General features: G+C 41.9%; 1 protein-coding gene across 3 annotated transcripts in view; it reads right to left on the bottom strand.

Moving 5' to 3' along the window:
- USP25 (ubiquitin specific peptidase 25) overlaps nucleotides 1-1,169 on the bottom strand; it is a 137,855-nt gene extending 136,686 nt beyond the window's left edge. For all 3 annotated transcript variants that reach the window (XM_024210390.2, XM_024210389.2, XM_024210388.2), the window contains exon 1: nucleotides 902-1,169. In XM_024210390.2, coding sequence (XP_024066158.1) covers nucleotides 902-946 — 45 coding nt within the window. In that variant the 5' untranslated portion in view covers nucleotides 947-1,169. The remainder of the gene's footprint in view (nucleotides 1-901) is intronic.
- Nucleotides 1,170-18,677: the final 17,508 nt, after the last annotated feature.

The following is an 18,677-nucleotide window of genomic DNA, read 5'->3' on the forward strand; positions in this document are numbered from 1 at the left end:
ACACTGCACAATGATGGGGGGGATGTGATTTTACTAGAGGCTCAGCACACAATACTATTCTTTTACATGTGTACCACAGGATATTTAGGAACCTCTACTCATCACATCTGAGCACAGCCTGAGGGAATCTGCACATTTTAACTACATCTACATAAAGGAATTCAGAAGTTATAATTGCGACAGTACCCTCTCCACTTCTCCTCAGGCATGACAAACGGCACCTTGGTTGCTATAAAAGCATGCTCCAAGTAGACTGATCCACGCACTGAAATGTATTGATTTCACAACCTTACATAATTAGACAAACAGATTTTGTTCATAACTTTCATGTTCAATCAAGATACAGAAGGAAAACACTCCAGAACTATAAAGGCCTGGGGAGATCTGCTCTAAAGATCTTCTCAGGGAAGGACTGGACGGAAGAGAGGGAAACGCTGATTGATTTTTGGGGGGATATAGGGAGGATGGTGTGTAGGGGAGGGCACAGAGAGAGGGGGGCTGTGGAGTCGGGAGGGGCGAGTTGTTTACAATGGACGCTGGGTGAATAGCTACACTCCACATATGTCCTGGTGAGAGAGAAAAATTCATGGGGCGGGGCAGGTGGGACCTAATGGAGAAGAGACATCATGCAATACATACAACGCTCACAGCAGCCACTGCCACAGCCCCCACCCCAGCATTCACCCCCGTGTCCCCACCACCCCCAGTCCAGCTCGCACCGCCGCCACCGCCCAGCTGGTTCCCTGGTAAGGTCACAGCGCGGAGCGGCCGAGAGAAACCCCCACGGCGTTCAGGCTCCAAAGCCGGGCCCTCGCGTAGCCCAGCGGCCGCAGGAGGGCTTCCCCCGGCGGCGCGGGCTGGGCCGCTCCCCGCGGAGGGCCGCGGGCTGCACGGTCCGTACCTTCTGGGATTTGCTCTGCTGCAGCACGTTCTGCTCCACGGTCATGGCCCCGGCCCGGCGCCGCTGGCCGCGTCCCCCCGGCGCAGAGCAGCAGCAGCAGGAGGCGGCGCCGCGGGCAGCGGAGAGGCAGGTGCCGGGCCCGGAGTCGGGGAGGACGCAGGCGGTGGGAGCCCGACTCGGCGCGACGCGAATGTGCCGCCCAGTGGAGCTGGAGCCCTGGGAGAGAAAGAGCGGGTCGGCTCAGGCCCGGCTGCCGCCTGCCACCCAGCCCGGCCCGGGCCCTGGAATGTGCCGCCAGCTCCGCCCCCGGCTCGCAGCCCGGCCCGACCAGCACCACAGCCAACCACCGGCCTGCTCGGCTCCCACCCCCGCACCGCGGCCCTGCCCCGCACCGCCCTCGGCTCCTCCTCTGCCTCCCCCCGCTGCCACCCTCATCCCCCCACGCTCCTCCCTCTCCCCAGCCAGTAACCAGCGGCCCTGTCTTCCCTCCTCCCCGCTCCTCACTAGTACTACGGCTCTCCTCTGCCTACCCCCCACCTCGTGCTACTGACCTCCTACTTCTTTACAATAGCAGCAACTTCCTCACCTAGGGGCCAGGGTTGCTGGCCTCCCTTCCCACTCTGATCCCTCCTTCTCTTGCTCCTCAGAAGCTGCTCCCACCTAATCACTAGTGATATGTCTTATTGTATTATCATAGTGCCTGGGATCCACAGTTGTGGATCAGGGCTACATTGTCTTAGACACTGTACAAGCACAATATAGTGTCCACCCTCCCCCAGGCTAATACCTCTCCTCTCCCCCTCTAATCACTAGTGTTCTTACATTCTGCCTTCTCCCTGCGCCCTAGCAGCAGTACATGTGTCTGTCTCAGTCACTAGTGTTACACCCTTCTTGCTCCTTCCCTTCCAATTCCTCCTCGTACTTACTCGTCCCAAGAGGAGCAGCAGGACTTCGGCTCTCTCCCCTCACTATCCAGTCACCAGTGTCCTCCTCACCCATCTCTTCCAGGGCAACAGTTGAGCTTTTACCTAATCATTAGTGTTACTACCCATCCTCTCCAGCTGTTGCTGCAGAAGAGGAGGAATTCCTACCCAGTCATTCCAGTAACCTTTCTTCCACTAGCACTACTGGCCTCCCTTTTACTCTTCAGCAGCAACAGTTTAGCTTCAACCAACTCCCTAGTCATAGGCCTAGTCTACACTACACAGTTAGGTCCACAGATTATGTTGACCTAATTATATCTATGTATACACTATAGCCATGTCCCACCCATGTAAGTGAGGCAGTGTCTATGTAGACACTGTTAACCTATATTAGCTGTTGGCTATCTTGTCAATTTCAGGGCTCTAACATGGAGCTGTGAAATTGACAAGAAAAGGGGGCAGCTAGAGCTTCTAGCAGGAGGCTCCCTGCTCCCAGCTCAGGGAGCCCAGAAGCCAGGTGGCTCCTGGCTGGGAGCTGCACAGAGCTGAGAGCCCTGGCTCTCAGCCTCCCACACTGCCCCTCTTCAGTCAGTGGAAGCGCTCCTGGTGGGGACGGTCACTGCCAACAGAAGGATAGCAGTGTAGACATGCCCTTAGTTTCCTTCCTGTCCCTTGTGATTCCTCCTCCTATCTAGCAGTAATAGAAGCTCATCTCTCCCTTCCACACCCAGGCATTAATGTTATTTCATCCCTCCATTCTCCTCCCTCATGGTATGAATTTGGTCAGGTCATGCTTGGCAACTTCTGAAGCAGTCATCTTGTTCTCCAGAATCTCTACTTTAATTAGAAAAAAAAGTCTTCCCACGTATGGTTGCAGACAAAATTGTAAAAAAGCATGAAACAAATGTAGTCAACTTAGTATCTGCCTCCACTGCAGAAAGCCTGAAACAATAGCTCAGAGATGTGAAGTGAAGCACCCCATTTTTCTCTGTGCATTGTTAAATCATCATCCTGGGGTTTTTGAGTTAAATCTCAACATTGTTAACAATTTCACTGCTAAAAAATCATACAAGAAAGGAGAGGGAGGATCACAGATATGAAACATGTACTGTGACTGTTTTTTCATTTTGGTGTCATAATTGGAGGGATACCACCTTTGGAGCAAAGAAACCAGTGGGAGAGAACAGAGTTCTTAGTAAGAGTCAGTCTATCTGCAGAGTGCAGTGGAGCATCCAAGCGCTACCTAGCCAATGTGCCTTCCGAACCCTGGAGAGCAGTAGGGATAGGGTCTGCTCTGACAGGGGATGTGGAAACAGGTATGCTCTAGTGGCAGCTGTTCCTGCCTCTTCCAGACTCAAGCAGACGGCACTGCATTAGTCATATTTGGGTCAAGTTGTCTTCACAATCATAAGGGCTAAAAACAATTTGTTTAAAATGAAAGCTGAGCTTCTCACTTCATCATATGATGCTGGGTTCTGTGGCCCAAGACACTGCTTATTTGTGTCTATGGTGTATCTGAAACCTATTGAGAGAGTCAGGTCCAGCTGAGCCCATTTGATCATATCTTGAATGTCTGCAAAATATGCTGTGAGCAGTGCCTCATTTTGGCATCTCAAACAATAATACAGTTGAGAGTAAATGCAAGTGAGCTGAGTTTACCCACTTCTCATTTGGGAATATGGAGTTTATGTTAGTTTACCCACATTTTTTTTAAACTGCTATACCACTGATCTCAAGTGAGCAGAGTTTGCAGGAGAAGCACAGGATTGCCAACCACAAGAATTCAAAAATTGTAAGTTAGCTCCCAAAAGTCATGAGATTTTAACAAATGAATTAGAGCTTATTTTTATTTGCCTTCTAATTGTTCAGCCTTTAGGGTTCACAATTTCAAGTCTTCTCTGCAACCGGAAGAACTAGAAACTTACTTTGTTAAAAATAAAAGCTGAGTTGCTGATATAAAAACATGACCCCAAAAGCTGAGGCTTTACGAAAAACATCAAATAACCTGAAACTCATGATAAATTCACAAGAGAAGGCAGCACTAACATCACTAGAGTTTTTCCCCCAATTCAATCCTTGTTACACCCTCACACAGCCATTCAAATTACTATCCCCCTCCTCCTCTTTCTGTTCAGCTTTTACCCCAACCTCACACCCAAACTCATAGTTCTAATACCTTATGTGAGTATATGTGTATGGCTTATTTAAATATATATCCTGAAGTTGGACAGAAGAGAGCTGGGGAAAGTTCTAGGCAAAAGCTTGGCTGTGAAGAGGAGGAAGAGTAGTTTTAGGGAAAATACAATTTTCCATAATCTAACAAAGTTCTTAAATCAGTGTTAGAAGAAAGTGATTCTTTTTGTGATTCTCTACCACTGTCACAAGGCTTTGGGTTTTCATTTAGATTGTAAACTCATTGGGGTAGGGATAATTTTACTGTATATCTGTTCCATGACCAGCACCATAAAAATTCACACAGCAGTAGCAGTGACAAAGCAAGCTTCCCCCACCTCTCTGAGCCAGCGTAGGCCCAGTTATTTTCTTTAGCATCTGATTATTTCAGTCTAATATTTTTGCTTGTTTATTTTCTTTCCTTATTTTATTTTAGCTTTTGTGGGGGTAGTTTTGCAATTTGTTAACATTTGGTCTTCTAAGATTTGCTGATCAGAGACATATTAGTAGCAGTATAAAACGTTTTGCCCATCATTGCAGGTGGCCTAGACAATTTATATATTTTTAAAATAGTATTTAACAAAGCATTTACTGTAGAATAGGCAGCAAGTATTATGCAAGCCAAATAATGAGATTTGACAGTGATCCAAAGGTGCTTTTTCAGGGTTAAGAGCCGTAATTCAGACTCCATGCTCAGTCAAGGGTTGGCTCCACATGAGCAGTGGTAGTTTGTTTCTTTATAAAAAAAAAATCTGTTGTATTATTGTGCCGAAAAGACAAGACCAGGCTCTTTGTCCTTCAGTTTAGTACATAATTTCCCCATAAATCCATGTGCTTAAGTATATTGGACTGTCATGTATTATTTTTAATATATTTTAACAGCTTTCTTCTAAACCACACTTGTGTATTGTGTTGGTGTATGGTGTTATGAACATAATTTTCAATTATGTATATGTACAATGTAAACATTTAAAAAAAATTAAAATGATAATTTAATAGTTTTCAAACATCTAAATGTATGAGTCTGCCATCTCACCCTGCCCTAGGGCCCCTGCTCCTGTATATTGTGTAATCTGTCTACCAAGCTGCCTCAACCACCTGATACTCAGCTGCCCCTACCCAAACAGCACAATACCCCACTACCCACAAACACACACGGGAGCACAGCTGCCCCTATGCAAACCACATACCAATGCGGCCCCATTCCTGCTTTCCTCACGCACCATCAAAGCAGGAATGGGCCCCCAAAGAAAACGTTTTAAATAAACTTCAATTTGTGCCCCATTTTAATGCATGAGCAGGATAACCTAAACTCACATTTTGTAAAATAATTAAAAAATTACAGATCATTTCTATACAGAGTGGTAATGATAATTTTTATATACACCTGACTAATACACTCCTGAAATAGGGATTTATAATTGAAATGCTGACAGTCTGCCTCATAGCAATGCAAATTATGATTCCGTAATACATATGGCACTGCTGAAAAACAGATGGAACTGAATTTTGTGTGCCATTTACAACAAATGTTCTATATTAAGTACATTTAATGCAAGATTGGAATTTACACTTAATCAGAGAACAACAGGAATTACATCCAATAATCTTTTACTGAGAATTTTCTTTATAATATTGCTTCTTAAGCAGGACTCCCTAACAAAAACAGAACCAGTGTATGAACTCCCCCTGCTAGTCTGCAGTGATCATTTAGCTTGCACAAGCCCAGTGTTGTGACTCGTAGCTGACCTTATTGATATTAGTGCACAGAAAGAGAAGTAAACAAAGATAATTGTTTGTTTCTGATTCACAGGAAAGAAATAGGACTGCAGCAGCAGCAGCATATTTGCTTACTGGTCTGAGCAACCACAAACATATTTCTCCTAATGCTTACATTGCCTGCCTACATAGGAGATCAACTGAAAGGCATCTGTCATTTGTACTGTTGAAAAGTTCCACAGAAATTGGCATTGTTAAGAGTTTAAAATCCTAAACAATACAGTCCATAGCTATCTATGACACCTCTGCCTGGAGCCTCATCCGTATCCTTACCTCAGACAACTCAAAAACACCAACACCTTAGCATAGGTTTCCTTATATACAATGGCCATCTCCAACAAAAACTTCCTGCGCTAAACAATTCACTTCAATGCTCCCTGAAATTTCCAACAGGATTTTTTCAACCTTTAGTTAAACACAGTCTGTACTTAGTAGTCTAGTTTAGCTGTTTCTTTATTTAGGTGGTCTAATGGTTAAAGCAGGGGAATTAGGGTGTCGGGATGCGGGACAGACACCGAAATATCGGGATGGTCCCGATTTTATCGGGACGTCTGGTCACCCTAAGGGGAATGCGAGTCACAGCTTTCGGGGTCTCTGTTTCTGAGTTTTTAATTCGTTGTATGACCTTGAGCAATCAATTCTTTAACTAAATAATCAAAACGTAGGATAACAAGAACAATCCCTGCAATTGAGATGATCTAGCCTATGTAAATGACTGCATCCCACTTTATCATATAAATCCACCAATTCACTGTAGCAATGCCTGATTTTCAGAGGAGCTGTGCACACATATCTCCAGTTCACTTTAATGAAAGTTGCAAGTGCTCAGTAATTCTGCAAATCTGGACTTCAGTCATCTAAGTTTATATAGCCTTATGTTTTGTTTGCTTTCATAGAAATGTAGGGCTGGAGGGGGCCTAAGGAGGTCATTGAATCCACCCCACACACGCACTGAGGCAGGATTAAGTATACCTAGACTATCCCTGACAGATGACTAACCTATTCTTAAAAACTTTAAGTGACAGGGATTCCACAAGGTCCTCTGGTAACCTGTTCCAGTGTCTCAGTAATCCTATAGTTAGAAAGTTTTTTTCTATTTTCTAACACAAATCTTCCTTGAAGCAAACTAAGCTGATTACTTCTTGTCCCACTCTCAATGGACACGGAGACCAGTTGATCACCAGCCTCTTTATAACAACCTTTTACATATAAAGTGTGGTGCCTCAAACTTGACCACACTTTCACATTGATGCGACATTTTCATTGAGCTGTCCACATTGACACCCAGGCCTTTTTCTGAGTGGTTAGGTTACAGTTCATTTAGAGTTCAGCAAAGCGTACGAGTCATTTACAATAGTCCTTCCAATGTGCATTACCTGGCATTTGCCAACAGTAGAGCTGGTTGCAAAATTTCCAACTGAATGTCTTTCCATCAGAAAATTCCAGTTCATGAAAAGCAAAACTTGTTATGGAAATCTGTTGATTTTTACATTTCATTTCAGGGGGAAAAAAATGGAAAAGGATTTTGATGAAGTTGAAATATTCTGTTTTGATATTTTTAGAATGAAATGTTTCAAAACAACTTTTGTATCTGAAATTTTATTTCATAAAATATGTTACAAAATTTAAAATATCAAAATCAAAACAGAACAAAATGTTTTGATTGACTGAAAATGAATTTTTTCTGGTCAGAATTTTGTTTTGTGGGAAATGTTCAGTTTTTGCTCTGTTTGTAACAGAGAATTTTTCAAAAAATCACAAAATTTTCTGTGGCATGGAAAATTCAGTTCCTGCCCAGCTCTAGTCAACAGTGAATTTCATCTGTCACTCATCTTCCCAATCTTCTCTTAATTTCTGTTGAATCAAATAGAACAGCCTACAGTATCCCCTAACCAAGTCTCTCAAACATGCAGGATCAGGGCCTCTTCCTTAATTAAATTATGAATGGCAACTGCTTCATTAGCCAATAACTTTATATTTGACAGCATGGATGGCTAAATAAGGTCACTATCCACCAACATCTCATGATCCTGAGATAAGCGTCCAAATAAGACCAGTAGGACTAGTTTTAAATGTCACTATTATTTGTATTACCATAATGCCTAGGAGCCCTGGTTATGGTCCAAGATCCCACTGTGCTAGGCATTGTGCAAACAGCCATGTTCTCCGCTTGTGACACATCCTTAATTAAAGTCTCCCACAGTCCACCATGACAAGGATTGAGGAACTAAATCCGTGCTCCCATATAACGTCATTATTAACAGGTTTCACTGTATTCAGTTCATAATAACATTGCAAGGCAGAGTTACCAGCCTGTCTCAAGTGTCTCTACAGCAGAAAGGTGTTAAATTTTGTCTTTTTTATTTTAGCTGTTGTATGTTGCAGAACTTGATACGTGTTATTCCCCAAGAAAAAGAGAAAAAAGTTAAAATCTTAAAACCCCAAGACAAAAGGTAAAAGTCAAATAAAACGACTGTGTCTGATTGAGCGTAACATCCAATTAGTAAGCACCCTAGCTGGGGCTAGTGATTGGTGCAGATTGCGCCACATGCAAGGGGCATATGCATTTCAATTTTCCTGATAAACTATCCTCAACCCTCCCCCAGCCAGGCGTGGAAACACCTGTCATTTTACTGTACAAACTGTAGAGTGGTGGTTATGGTTTTCTACTGAGCTTACAATTAAAAAAAAACAACCCCAAATGATAATAGGACTTGAACATATTAATGTATGTATAGGTTCGGGCCCATACTAGAATGTATCCTTGGTATATATACTGAAAAGTATTCTAACATAAAATCTTTGTTTCTGGAATAACAAAAAATGTTTTCCCCATTTTTCATCATATAATCTGAGATATCTCCACAGGATTAATTGACAGATGCAACAAGAACTTTGTGAGTCAGTAGGTATTTTAGGAAAAGAAAACCCTTTCATTTCCATTTTTCTGTTATGATTTTAACTGATAAGGCTGCCTCACTCAGATTTTACAGCATAAATATGAATTAGTTACAGATCACTTTCATATCTCTGATTTGACATCTCTTATCTAAGTAGTTTGTGCCCATCTCCTGCTTTGGGTGAACAAATCTGCATTTTAGTTTTAAAATGGAATAAAAGGGGAAAATATAAAATGACTGAAATTGGGTTGGTCAACTTACTCAAAGAAAAAACAATTGAATGTTCTACTGTAAAAGCCATATATTGCTCTTGATCCATGCACAGAACTCCTGTAGACAGCCATGTTATTGATGTCAATGGGCGTTCTGTGCATTGACATAGGGCAGTATTGTACTGAATGTACAGCTGCATTCTCCATGAACACACCACAGACAGTATTTGACCCTAAGTGTACAGTGGGAGTCACAAGATCTATTACTTAAATTGTAATGATATTTCCATCCACAATGGAATTGAATACTCCAAATGAAAACAAAATAGTTTAATATGCAAGACACTTAAAGCTGATCTTGTTGACAAACTTTACAATGACTCTTCCTCATCAAGTAAGATATATAAAAAGAAAGCCACCTAACAGTAATCTCAGATTACTGCACTACTACAGTATCAGATGTAGTGGAAGCAAGGCATTTAAATGTTAAAACATGAACAGCTGAGGTGAAATATAAGAAAGCATGACACATTAAATAAACTGGAGCCCAATGAGATGAGATCAAAGTGTGATGTTAGTCATATTGCTTGACAAATAATCTTCAGTGGCATTTGCTACTCAGTAGGGACCTTTCATTGATGTTCTTTGGGACCTTTAGTACTCTGTTTGGAAGAACATTCCACAGGATGCCTTCAAAGGTTTTATTTATCCAATGGGCACTATTACACATTTGATAGTTGCCATGGAAAGCCATTCTAGAGACAAACTTTGGTGGTACCAAATTCACCATTTAATTTAAAAGTCAACATTTATGAAGAGATGTCACAGATTGTTACAGTATCTGAGTTACAGTAGATAGGGCACTACTATGACACCATAATTGTGAAGGTCACTGTGCAGTGAAGCCATTGGTGGGGTCAAGGATTCATTGACTTAAAATGAGATCAGTACTGAACTGGCAGTGCTAGGCAAAAATTTCAAGGGGGCTAGGTTCATTGGTTTGTGAGGTATTAGTCTTGTGGCATTCTCTCTTCACTGGCAACTGGATCTAGCGTCATCAACTACCATGTAATTCTCATTAAGGCATGTACAACTAATGTGACCCTGCCTCTTAAAACAAGTTCAATGTACCACATAGCTCAGACACTATTCCAAGGAGTCAATGAGGCAGCCAGGCAGAATATACACAGTAAAAACACCAAGGGCAAGTCAGTAAGGGAGTAGTTTGTTGGGGAAAAGGACAGAGGTGGAAGACAACAAAACTTCACAAAACAAACAATTCATCAATTAGTTTTCCAAATAAACACTAAAACAGAAGAGCGAGCAACTTACAAATTACTGGCTGGTCATTATTACAGATCCCTGAGGCCTCTTAAAGTGAGTTTAGTAATCTGGCTTGAAAATTAATGCACAGCTCTCAATTCTGAGCGCTTTACTTTTCTTGTTAGCCAAACACTGGCAGATAGGTGGCTGACGGGTATTTTCAGTAGACGATGAACGGTCTTGCATATTAACGATAAACTTATAGCGTCTCTTTAACACATCTTACTTGGGGATCCTCCACCCTCAAGCATATGGGTAAAAGGAACTCAGAGTGGGTTTTTGTGCTGGGTGGCTTGGTGCCATAGTAGAGGAGAAAGAAGAAAAACTGTCATAGTTCCAGGGAATGTATAGATGGATCAGAGGTCTGGGTTCAAGTTCCCCAGGTTCAAAAGGTGTCTCTAGCCCTTCCTGCTATGCCAATCTCTGGAACTTTACTGGAGGGATTGAGTGGAGGTCCAATTTTGGATCTGGAGGATGTACCAGAGTCTCCTGATTTGAAGTCTTTGTGGCATAAGCCACAGGGGTCATCTTCAGTACAGTCTGGGATTGGTTTGAAAGATCGCCTAGACAACTTTTTGGGGAAAAAAGAGCTTCAACTTCCTGAAGTTCATGTTCTCCCTCTGGCTCCACTAAGAATATCTTCTTTAAGCCTCTCAGGGTATCTCTACACTAGGGTGACCAGATGTCCCGATTTTATAGGGACAGTCCCTATATTTGAGGCTTTTTTTATATATATATAGAAGCCTATTACCTCCCACCCCCTGTCCCAATTTTTCACACTTGCTGTCTGGTCACCCTACTCTACACTGCAGCTGGGAACAAGCCTCCTAGCCCAGGCAGACAGACATGCTCTAGCTAGCACACTAAAAATAACAGTGTGGACATTGCAGCTTAGGCAGCAGTTCAGGCTCTCAAGCCCACCTGATTCCCTGAGTTTGAGCTTGGGATGGGTGACTAGCCTGAGTCTTCACGAGAGCCACAACATCCACGCTGCTGTTTTTGGTGTGCTAGCTCGAGATGAGTTAGCATGAATCTGTGTACTGTGTAACTATAAGAAGCCACCTGAAAAGCCTGCTCCATTAGCTCATTCTTCTGCCTCTCCCAAAAGAATAGAGTGCAATCACTATTTTCTATGGCTACTTTCAGTTACAGATCCTACTCCCCTCTCTTTCTCACCCCCCTAACCCTCAAGTCGGTATCCACAATGATGACATATCTGAATCACATGGAAAGTGCAAGTGGGTGACATCACCTAATCTACTGCTACTGTTCAGAAGGTGGCAACAGCTTCTGCTTTTGATTATATCATCAAGTCTGCATTAGTGTCATCATGACCCATCTAGGAATTTTTTGTAAGCACTGAAACTGTAGGAAGCAGTATAGAAATGTAGATGATTTGGAGGAAATACATAACAAATTGGAATCACTAATACTAAACTTCATAACTAATGCTCTGAGCTGAAAATGAGACATTAACATAAAATTATACAAATACTCCACCAACCAAAAGCAGCTTGCATAACATCTGACCTTGCTAACCTTGGATTTCATGCTTTCCCATGAGGAAGGCTGCAGCAAATCAGTGAATGTTGCAATTAATGGAGTTGATAGCAGCTACAGTTATGTTTTTTTTCTTTTCATCTTACATTTTACATTTACAGTTTAAATGCATAAGAGCAAGAATATAGTTGTTAGTGGATACCAATAAAAATATTTATTTAATATATTTAAAGTTGACTGGCTGGTGAGTGAATTCAATTCTGTTGTTATTCTAATGGTTAGATGGAAAGGCATTTGAATTGTTTGATTATTAAAAGAAGTTACTGAAAATTGCTATTTTCCTTTTAACCTTTATATGTATGCATACATTCTATTGTAGTTGGGTTGTGTAGCTGTTTGAATAAAATGTATTTTACATAATTACATACAGTTTTGCAAAACAAAATTTTCGCAGCGTTTAGTGGCTCTGAGTAAAGGTACAATATGTTGTACTCTACTTTGACAAGGAGAATGTTTGTAAAAGCCCTCTGCTCTAGCTGTTTTTAACTGGAATTGAATTACAGGAAAACTGTTTGATTTCTCCACCATACATGATTTCTCCACTCCAATGCTTTGGAGACTCAGAGTGAAGCAGTGGAGTAAGTGCTTCATAAAAGGTAGTGATCTTAAAAAAAAATTATGTATAACATTGTACATGGGTGGTGACATTTTTAAATAACTTCTGGTTGTCTTCAGTACCATACATGATAAATACTTTTAGTTGATTCCTTACCTCTAACCTCTGTTTAACTCTGTCCCAAGACTGTAAGCATTTTGGGTCAAGTACTGCTTTAACATTTTCTTATATATACATATTATATACAATTTTAAATTAGCCTTTATATATATATAGGGTTAAGAATTACCTAACCTAAATGTAAAGTGAATTTAGTTACTCAGTTTTTGTTCTGGATTTCAATAATGTGGGATCCCATTAGGTTAATCACAAACAACTCTAAAACTGAAGATACAAGTTGTGATTAGCTGAGTGGAGTTTTATATGTATACAGAGAAATCCAATTTATACAAATGAAAATTTGGCTTATTGTCCTTTCTAGGAAAGTGTTTTAAATAATGCCAAATTTAATTTGATTTTAAAATATTTCCCATATAAAAAGCTAAGGTGGGGCAAGTAGTATGTAGTAGAATCATAGAATATCAGGGCTGGAAGGGACCTCAGGAGGTCATCTAGTCCAACCCCCTGCTCAAAGCAGGACCAATTCCCAACTAAATCATCCCAGCCAGGGCTTTGTCAAGCCGGGCCTTAAAAAACCTCCAAGGAAGGAGATTCCACCACCTCCCTAGGTAATGCATTCCAGTGCTTCACCACCCTCCTAGTGAAATAGTGTTTCCTAATAGCCAATAGTAGCTGTAAAAGGGGTGAAGTCTATCAAAAGAGACATTAATAAATGGGTTGATCATTTAAATAGACGAGAGAGAAAGGGACTATTAGGGTTAACTTGGTTTCTTAATTGTAAACTTGTATGGATATGAACCCTAGAGAGTGGCTACATTAGTTTGAATGATCAAGTTATGATAGACTGCCTTTTTTCTAATATTGATGTTTTGATAGATATCACAGGCTAAGTTTTACCAGTTTATACCTTGTGCAACTTCATTGCTTACAATTAGTCTGCATATGGTGGAAGGTAGGTGGAATCTGAACACATTTACATGACTGAGCTGGTCTGTCATTATCTTGGCTTTTCAAAAAAAGTTAAATATAGATTACACACACACACACACACACACACACACAGGGCAAGATTCTCTGCTACACCCACCCACCCACACACATAAATAAACCAAACCAATAACCAGCTTGGGAAAGGGGAAGCATTTCAGACATAGCTTGAAGGGGAATTCTGCACCAGTGTAAACCTGCCCTTATGGTAACAAACAGTTTTTTGATAGATACACATTCTCATGCCAGAGAAAAATCCACCCCTTCATTATTTGCCAGTTAAAACTGAGGGGGCACATTTCCCATGCAAGCTACAGAGAAATATCTGGGCAGGTGTAGGTGTGGAAAAATACCTGGTTTCCACAGAACCAGATCAAAGCCAAGAAAGAAATATAGCTAATAAATGGTGGTTGCACTCCTACAGCAGTATAGTCCTCTGTGCAACTACCTTGTGTAATTTCATGTGCTAATCTTCACCTCATATTAAAAAAAGAGCTTTAATAGCAGTTTTAGATAGACTGGAGGATCCAGAGCCCTATCTTCAGGCACGTAGGAATCCCATCCATAAACCTTCACCTCTATAAAACCACTCCTAATAACTGGGGGCACCCCTTACACAGATTTCCAAAAGTTTCTCATACTGTGTCACCATTTCAGCTCCCAGTCTCAGCCAGCCTAACACAAAGTCAATGGCTTTGCCACTATCTCCCCACAACACACACCCTGCCTCTCAGCACGGCTTCAGAGATATAACCCAATTCAAAATATGAAGGTCAACTCAGACTCATAGGCTTTGTATATCAGCAGTCAGTGATCAAACAGCAGGCTCCACCTTGCTTAGTTGGTAGTCTTCTGCTTTACAGGACTGTGATATATACGAGAAAGGGGTGTGGCTGGAGCATGCCCAGAATGGAAGGGTTGTTTGTATTGGGTAATGTGATAGCAGCAGGGCCTGCAACCAGGGCCGGCTCCAGCTTTTTTGCCGCCCCAAGTGGCAAAGAAAAAAAAAGAGGAAAAACCAATTGAGTGGCCGCCAAAGTGCTGCCAAAGAGGAAGAGGGAGTGAAGGACCCGCCGCCGAAGTGCCGCCCCAACAACGAACAGACTGCCGCCCCTTTCTATTGGCCGCCCCAGGCACCTGCTTCGTTCGCTGGTGCCTGGAGCCAGCCCTGCCTGCAACTCTCTTCCAGAGAAAAGCACTTTCAACAAGAAAAAGGTTGATCCATTTTCTTCAAGAGCATCTGTGCATTTCCACTTGCTGGGATGGTGCCCTTTGGTAATGAGTTGATAGAACCCTCTTCAAACCCTTGTCCATTTTGAGGAGTGCATGTGCATCTCCTTGATGAGTCTAATATTTCAAGCCTGAAGTTAGAGATGGGAGTGAACCTGCCCAACCACTGCAGAAAGGACCCTCTTCTGTGTCCCTGAAGAAGCAACAGTTCTGACTGGTGCCTCGGATAGAAATGGATGGCAGTCCACACAATCTGAGTTTTACAAAACAACCATTTATTTGTTTCTGATGCCTCAGCTCCTCTTCCCACACTTCCTGATAGAATCATAGAAATGTAGGACAGGAAGGGACCTTTATAGGTCATCTAGTCCAGTTCCCAGCACTGAGGCAGGATGTCTCTCTTTCACTCAAAATGGTTCCAAAGCCGTCCCAGGCAGGAGAATTTTTAGTTTTCTTTTTGTTTTCTGTAATCAATATCATTACGTAATATTTTTCAACTGCTAAGGAGCATTTGGAATGGTGACATTATAGTCTATTGAATGCTGCTTCTCTTTAGCAATATCATTCCAGGCCTCAAGATGCAACATTTTTGCACTAGTTAATCAGTTTAATACAGATGTGGAAAGTCATCTAAAAGAAACAGGGGCAAGTCTTCATAGTTCAGTTCTTTGACTTCAGTAGCCAAAGCTGAGTACTGGAATGAATCAATACTATTAACATGGGAGAAAGCATTATTAAATGCCATTATGGTATGCCAAAAAGTTTTATATCCAAAAGAATGATCAGTTTACCAAAATTGTGTTAAAAAGCAACAGTTTAAATTTTCTTCTTAATGCTTTGTAACTAGCTGAGAAATCTAAAAAAGAGCCTGTATGGTCTTATTGATGTATTTTTCTATCTTTAAAAATATTTCTGAAAGGTTCATGTTCTACTAAGAAAGCAACATTTGCAGCAAAAGATTCAAGAGATGAAGTGTTTGGAAAGTGGCCCAAGGTTTATTTCATTGCTTCCAATTTCTGAATTGTCCATTTAGGACAATAAAAGCAAAATTCTTCAAGAATTAAAGAAACCAAAACAGCAGGTCCTGGGGAAAATAGAAATTGTTAAAACAAATGAACCTTTTATGAACCTAGAGTCGGCAGTGCTTTTGCTGTGTTGGTGTGAGTTACAAACCAGAGTAAGATTTAGAGCTGGTTGGACAAATTTCAGCAAAACATTTTTTCATCAGAATTTGCCAATTTGTCAAAATTGGAATGTTCTGAAGGACAGTGTCAGTTCTGAGAAAGCTCCACTGGAAACTGTAATGATCTTAGGGTTTGTGACGGGGTTTCCAGAGTGCAACCTGGACTGTGGTACTGCTTAGCCCTCTGTCTCCAGCCAGCTTAGTCCTCTGTCCCCAGCCAGGGCTATCCCACTTGCTCTGTGATGCTGTTTCCAAGCCATAAACAGGTGCTGCACTTACACAGACATCCACAGGCAGGCGGACACCCAACTGAGTTACATGAGTGCTTTCAGCAGCCATTCATGAACCAACAATAGAGAGGCTCTAGCCAATTCCTTCCAGCTCCCCAGCCTGGCACCCCAGAACTGTACCATCTCGCACTGGTCAGAAGCCTGACTAGTGTAAGTTCATTACCCAGTCCACCCCACCCTCAATGTCAAGAGGACCCACACTAGCCTTGTAAACTGAGATAAGATTTCCCAAGCACTTCAACCAAAATACACTGTTATAGGTAAAATATAAAACAGATTCATTAATTACAGAAAGATAGATTTTTAAGTGATTATAAGTAGCAAGCATAGAAATCAAAGTTGGTTACCTAAGAAATAAAAGTAAATTCACGGTCTTTGTTCTACAAACTAAGCAGGATTTGAATCAAGCAATGTCTCACCCTGACAGATGGTACAAGTGGGTTACAGTTCCTTAACACACAGCCTGGGACTCTTTTCCACCCTGGGACCACCCACCCCAGTTCAAAGTCTTTGTCTTCCAGATGTGTTTCCAGGTGTTGAGTTGTGGGGGAAGTGAAGCCAAATCATGATGTCACTTTCCCACTTTTATAGTTTCTACCAGCTTGCTGGAAAAATCTTTTGCTAGCAGCCTCCATTTTATATGTGCTCTCTCTGAGACATCTCCATTGTATACAGTTCCTGGGATAGTGGATTCTTTCCTTGATGGGTGTTGGTGAGCCATTAACGCTGTTTTGCTACTCCATTGTTGTACTTAAAAGACTGGTTGTGGGTGTTCCAACCTCACAACATAGTTCAGTAATACACACATTGCAAAACTTCAGAAGTTCACCTACCATGATAACATATACAATCCAACAGGATGTTAATATTCAACAGATCAAGACTTTATAATGATACCTCACAAGACATACTTTGTACAAAACATATAAATTATATGACAGTGGTCTTCTTCTTTTGTATGGCTTTGGTAGGTAGCAATGACTACAAATTTATATCTAAGTTTGCTAGCCAGCACATTGCTGCAGCAGTGAATGTCCTTCAAGCCCCCAGCAAAAGAATGAAGGGCACACTCGGATATGATGTGCTCCATCGTTTGTGCCTGGTGACCACAGTCACATACAGGCGTTTGCCTCATTTTCCATTTAAAGAGGGTTTGTCCACATCTCCCATGAGATGTTCTGATGCGATTCAAACTGCACCAGTCTTCCCAACATAAATCAAAACCCGGTGGTTCCTTAGCAGTTTTAGTGACTAACTGTTTGTTTTTTAAGCGGTCGAAACACTCCATGTGACTCTCCATTGAGCCTCAGCATCAAAGTTGGGTGCTGGGGTCTTGATACGGTTCCATAGAGGGTTGCAGGTTTTTAATCTTGTCTTTAGCGGGTTCTGCAGGTCGTGGTGCAGCGGGATCCTTGTGTTTGCATTGACATGGTTAAGAAAGTGAGATGTCTGAGCAGCTCTTCTAATCTGTGGAGGCTGGATGTGCAATAGGACCAGGAGCCAGTCGACTGGAGTCCATCTGAGCATCCCTGACATTTTGCGCATAACGTTATTGAGTTGCGTGTCAAGGAGTTTAGTGTGACTGCTGTGAGACCACAGTGGCACACAATGTTCAGCTACAGAATATACCAAGGTAACTGTTGTGGTTCATAAGGTCCGTGGACTGGAGTCCCATGATATTCTGGCCAATTTTCAGATAAGCTCGACACGAGACCTGACCTTATCGCAAGTGTTCTCGAGGTGTTGTTGAAAGGTCAAACTCTGGTCCAGTGTAATGCTAAAATACTTTGGATTAGCCTCCTGGCTGACTCTTTCACCGCAGAACTGCACATCAAGTTTGGTATTAGTCGTTTTATTGTTCAGATGGAAAGTGGTTACCATGGGTATTTTTTTGGGGGGGGTTAGGCCTAAATTTCCAGTATTGGATATAATCAGCCATTGTGCTAAGATCTCGGGTTAGGGTGCAGCTGACGGTGTGAAGGCTTGTATGCTGAACAGATAGGGCAATGTCATCCACATAGATCAATATCCTTGACTCTGTCGCTGGTATATCCGCTGTGTATAGATTAAAAAATATCAGGGCCAGGACCGAGCTCTGAGGGATGCCCGAGTTAAGAGTTCTTGGTTTACTGATCTGGCCATTGAGGTGTACCTTAAAGCAGTGGTCCCCAGTCATTGCCGCCAAGAGGCAGATCATTTGCCGGCAGTGAATGACGCGGGAGATCTTGAGGAGAACAGACAGTGTCATATGCTGAGGACAGATCAACAAGGGCAATTCCTGTCTTCATCTTACGTTGGAATCTATAGATAGATTAGGTATGAATTGTCCAAGATAATTAACCATTCAAATGAAATGTTGGACATGTTTCTTTGACTGGGGATGTGGCATCATTTCAACAGTTGAAATCTTTCTCTTATCAGGTTTTACATCTTCATTGGAAATAATATCTCCAATAAAAGTCAGTTTTGTAATCCCCAAAACATATTTCTCCGTATTTAATTTCAAATTCACAGTGCCAGTTACATCCAAGACTTCCCAAA

The sequence above is a fragment of the Terrapene carolina genome, unplaced genomic scaffold (assembly GCF_002925995.2).
Source record: "Terrapene carolina triunguis isolate 2854851 unplaced genomic scaffold, T_m_triunguis-2.0 Scaffold38, whole genome shotgun sequence".
Classification (NCBI taxonomy): Eukaryota; Metazoa; Chordata; order Testudines; family Emydidae; genus Terrapene; species Terrapene triunguis.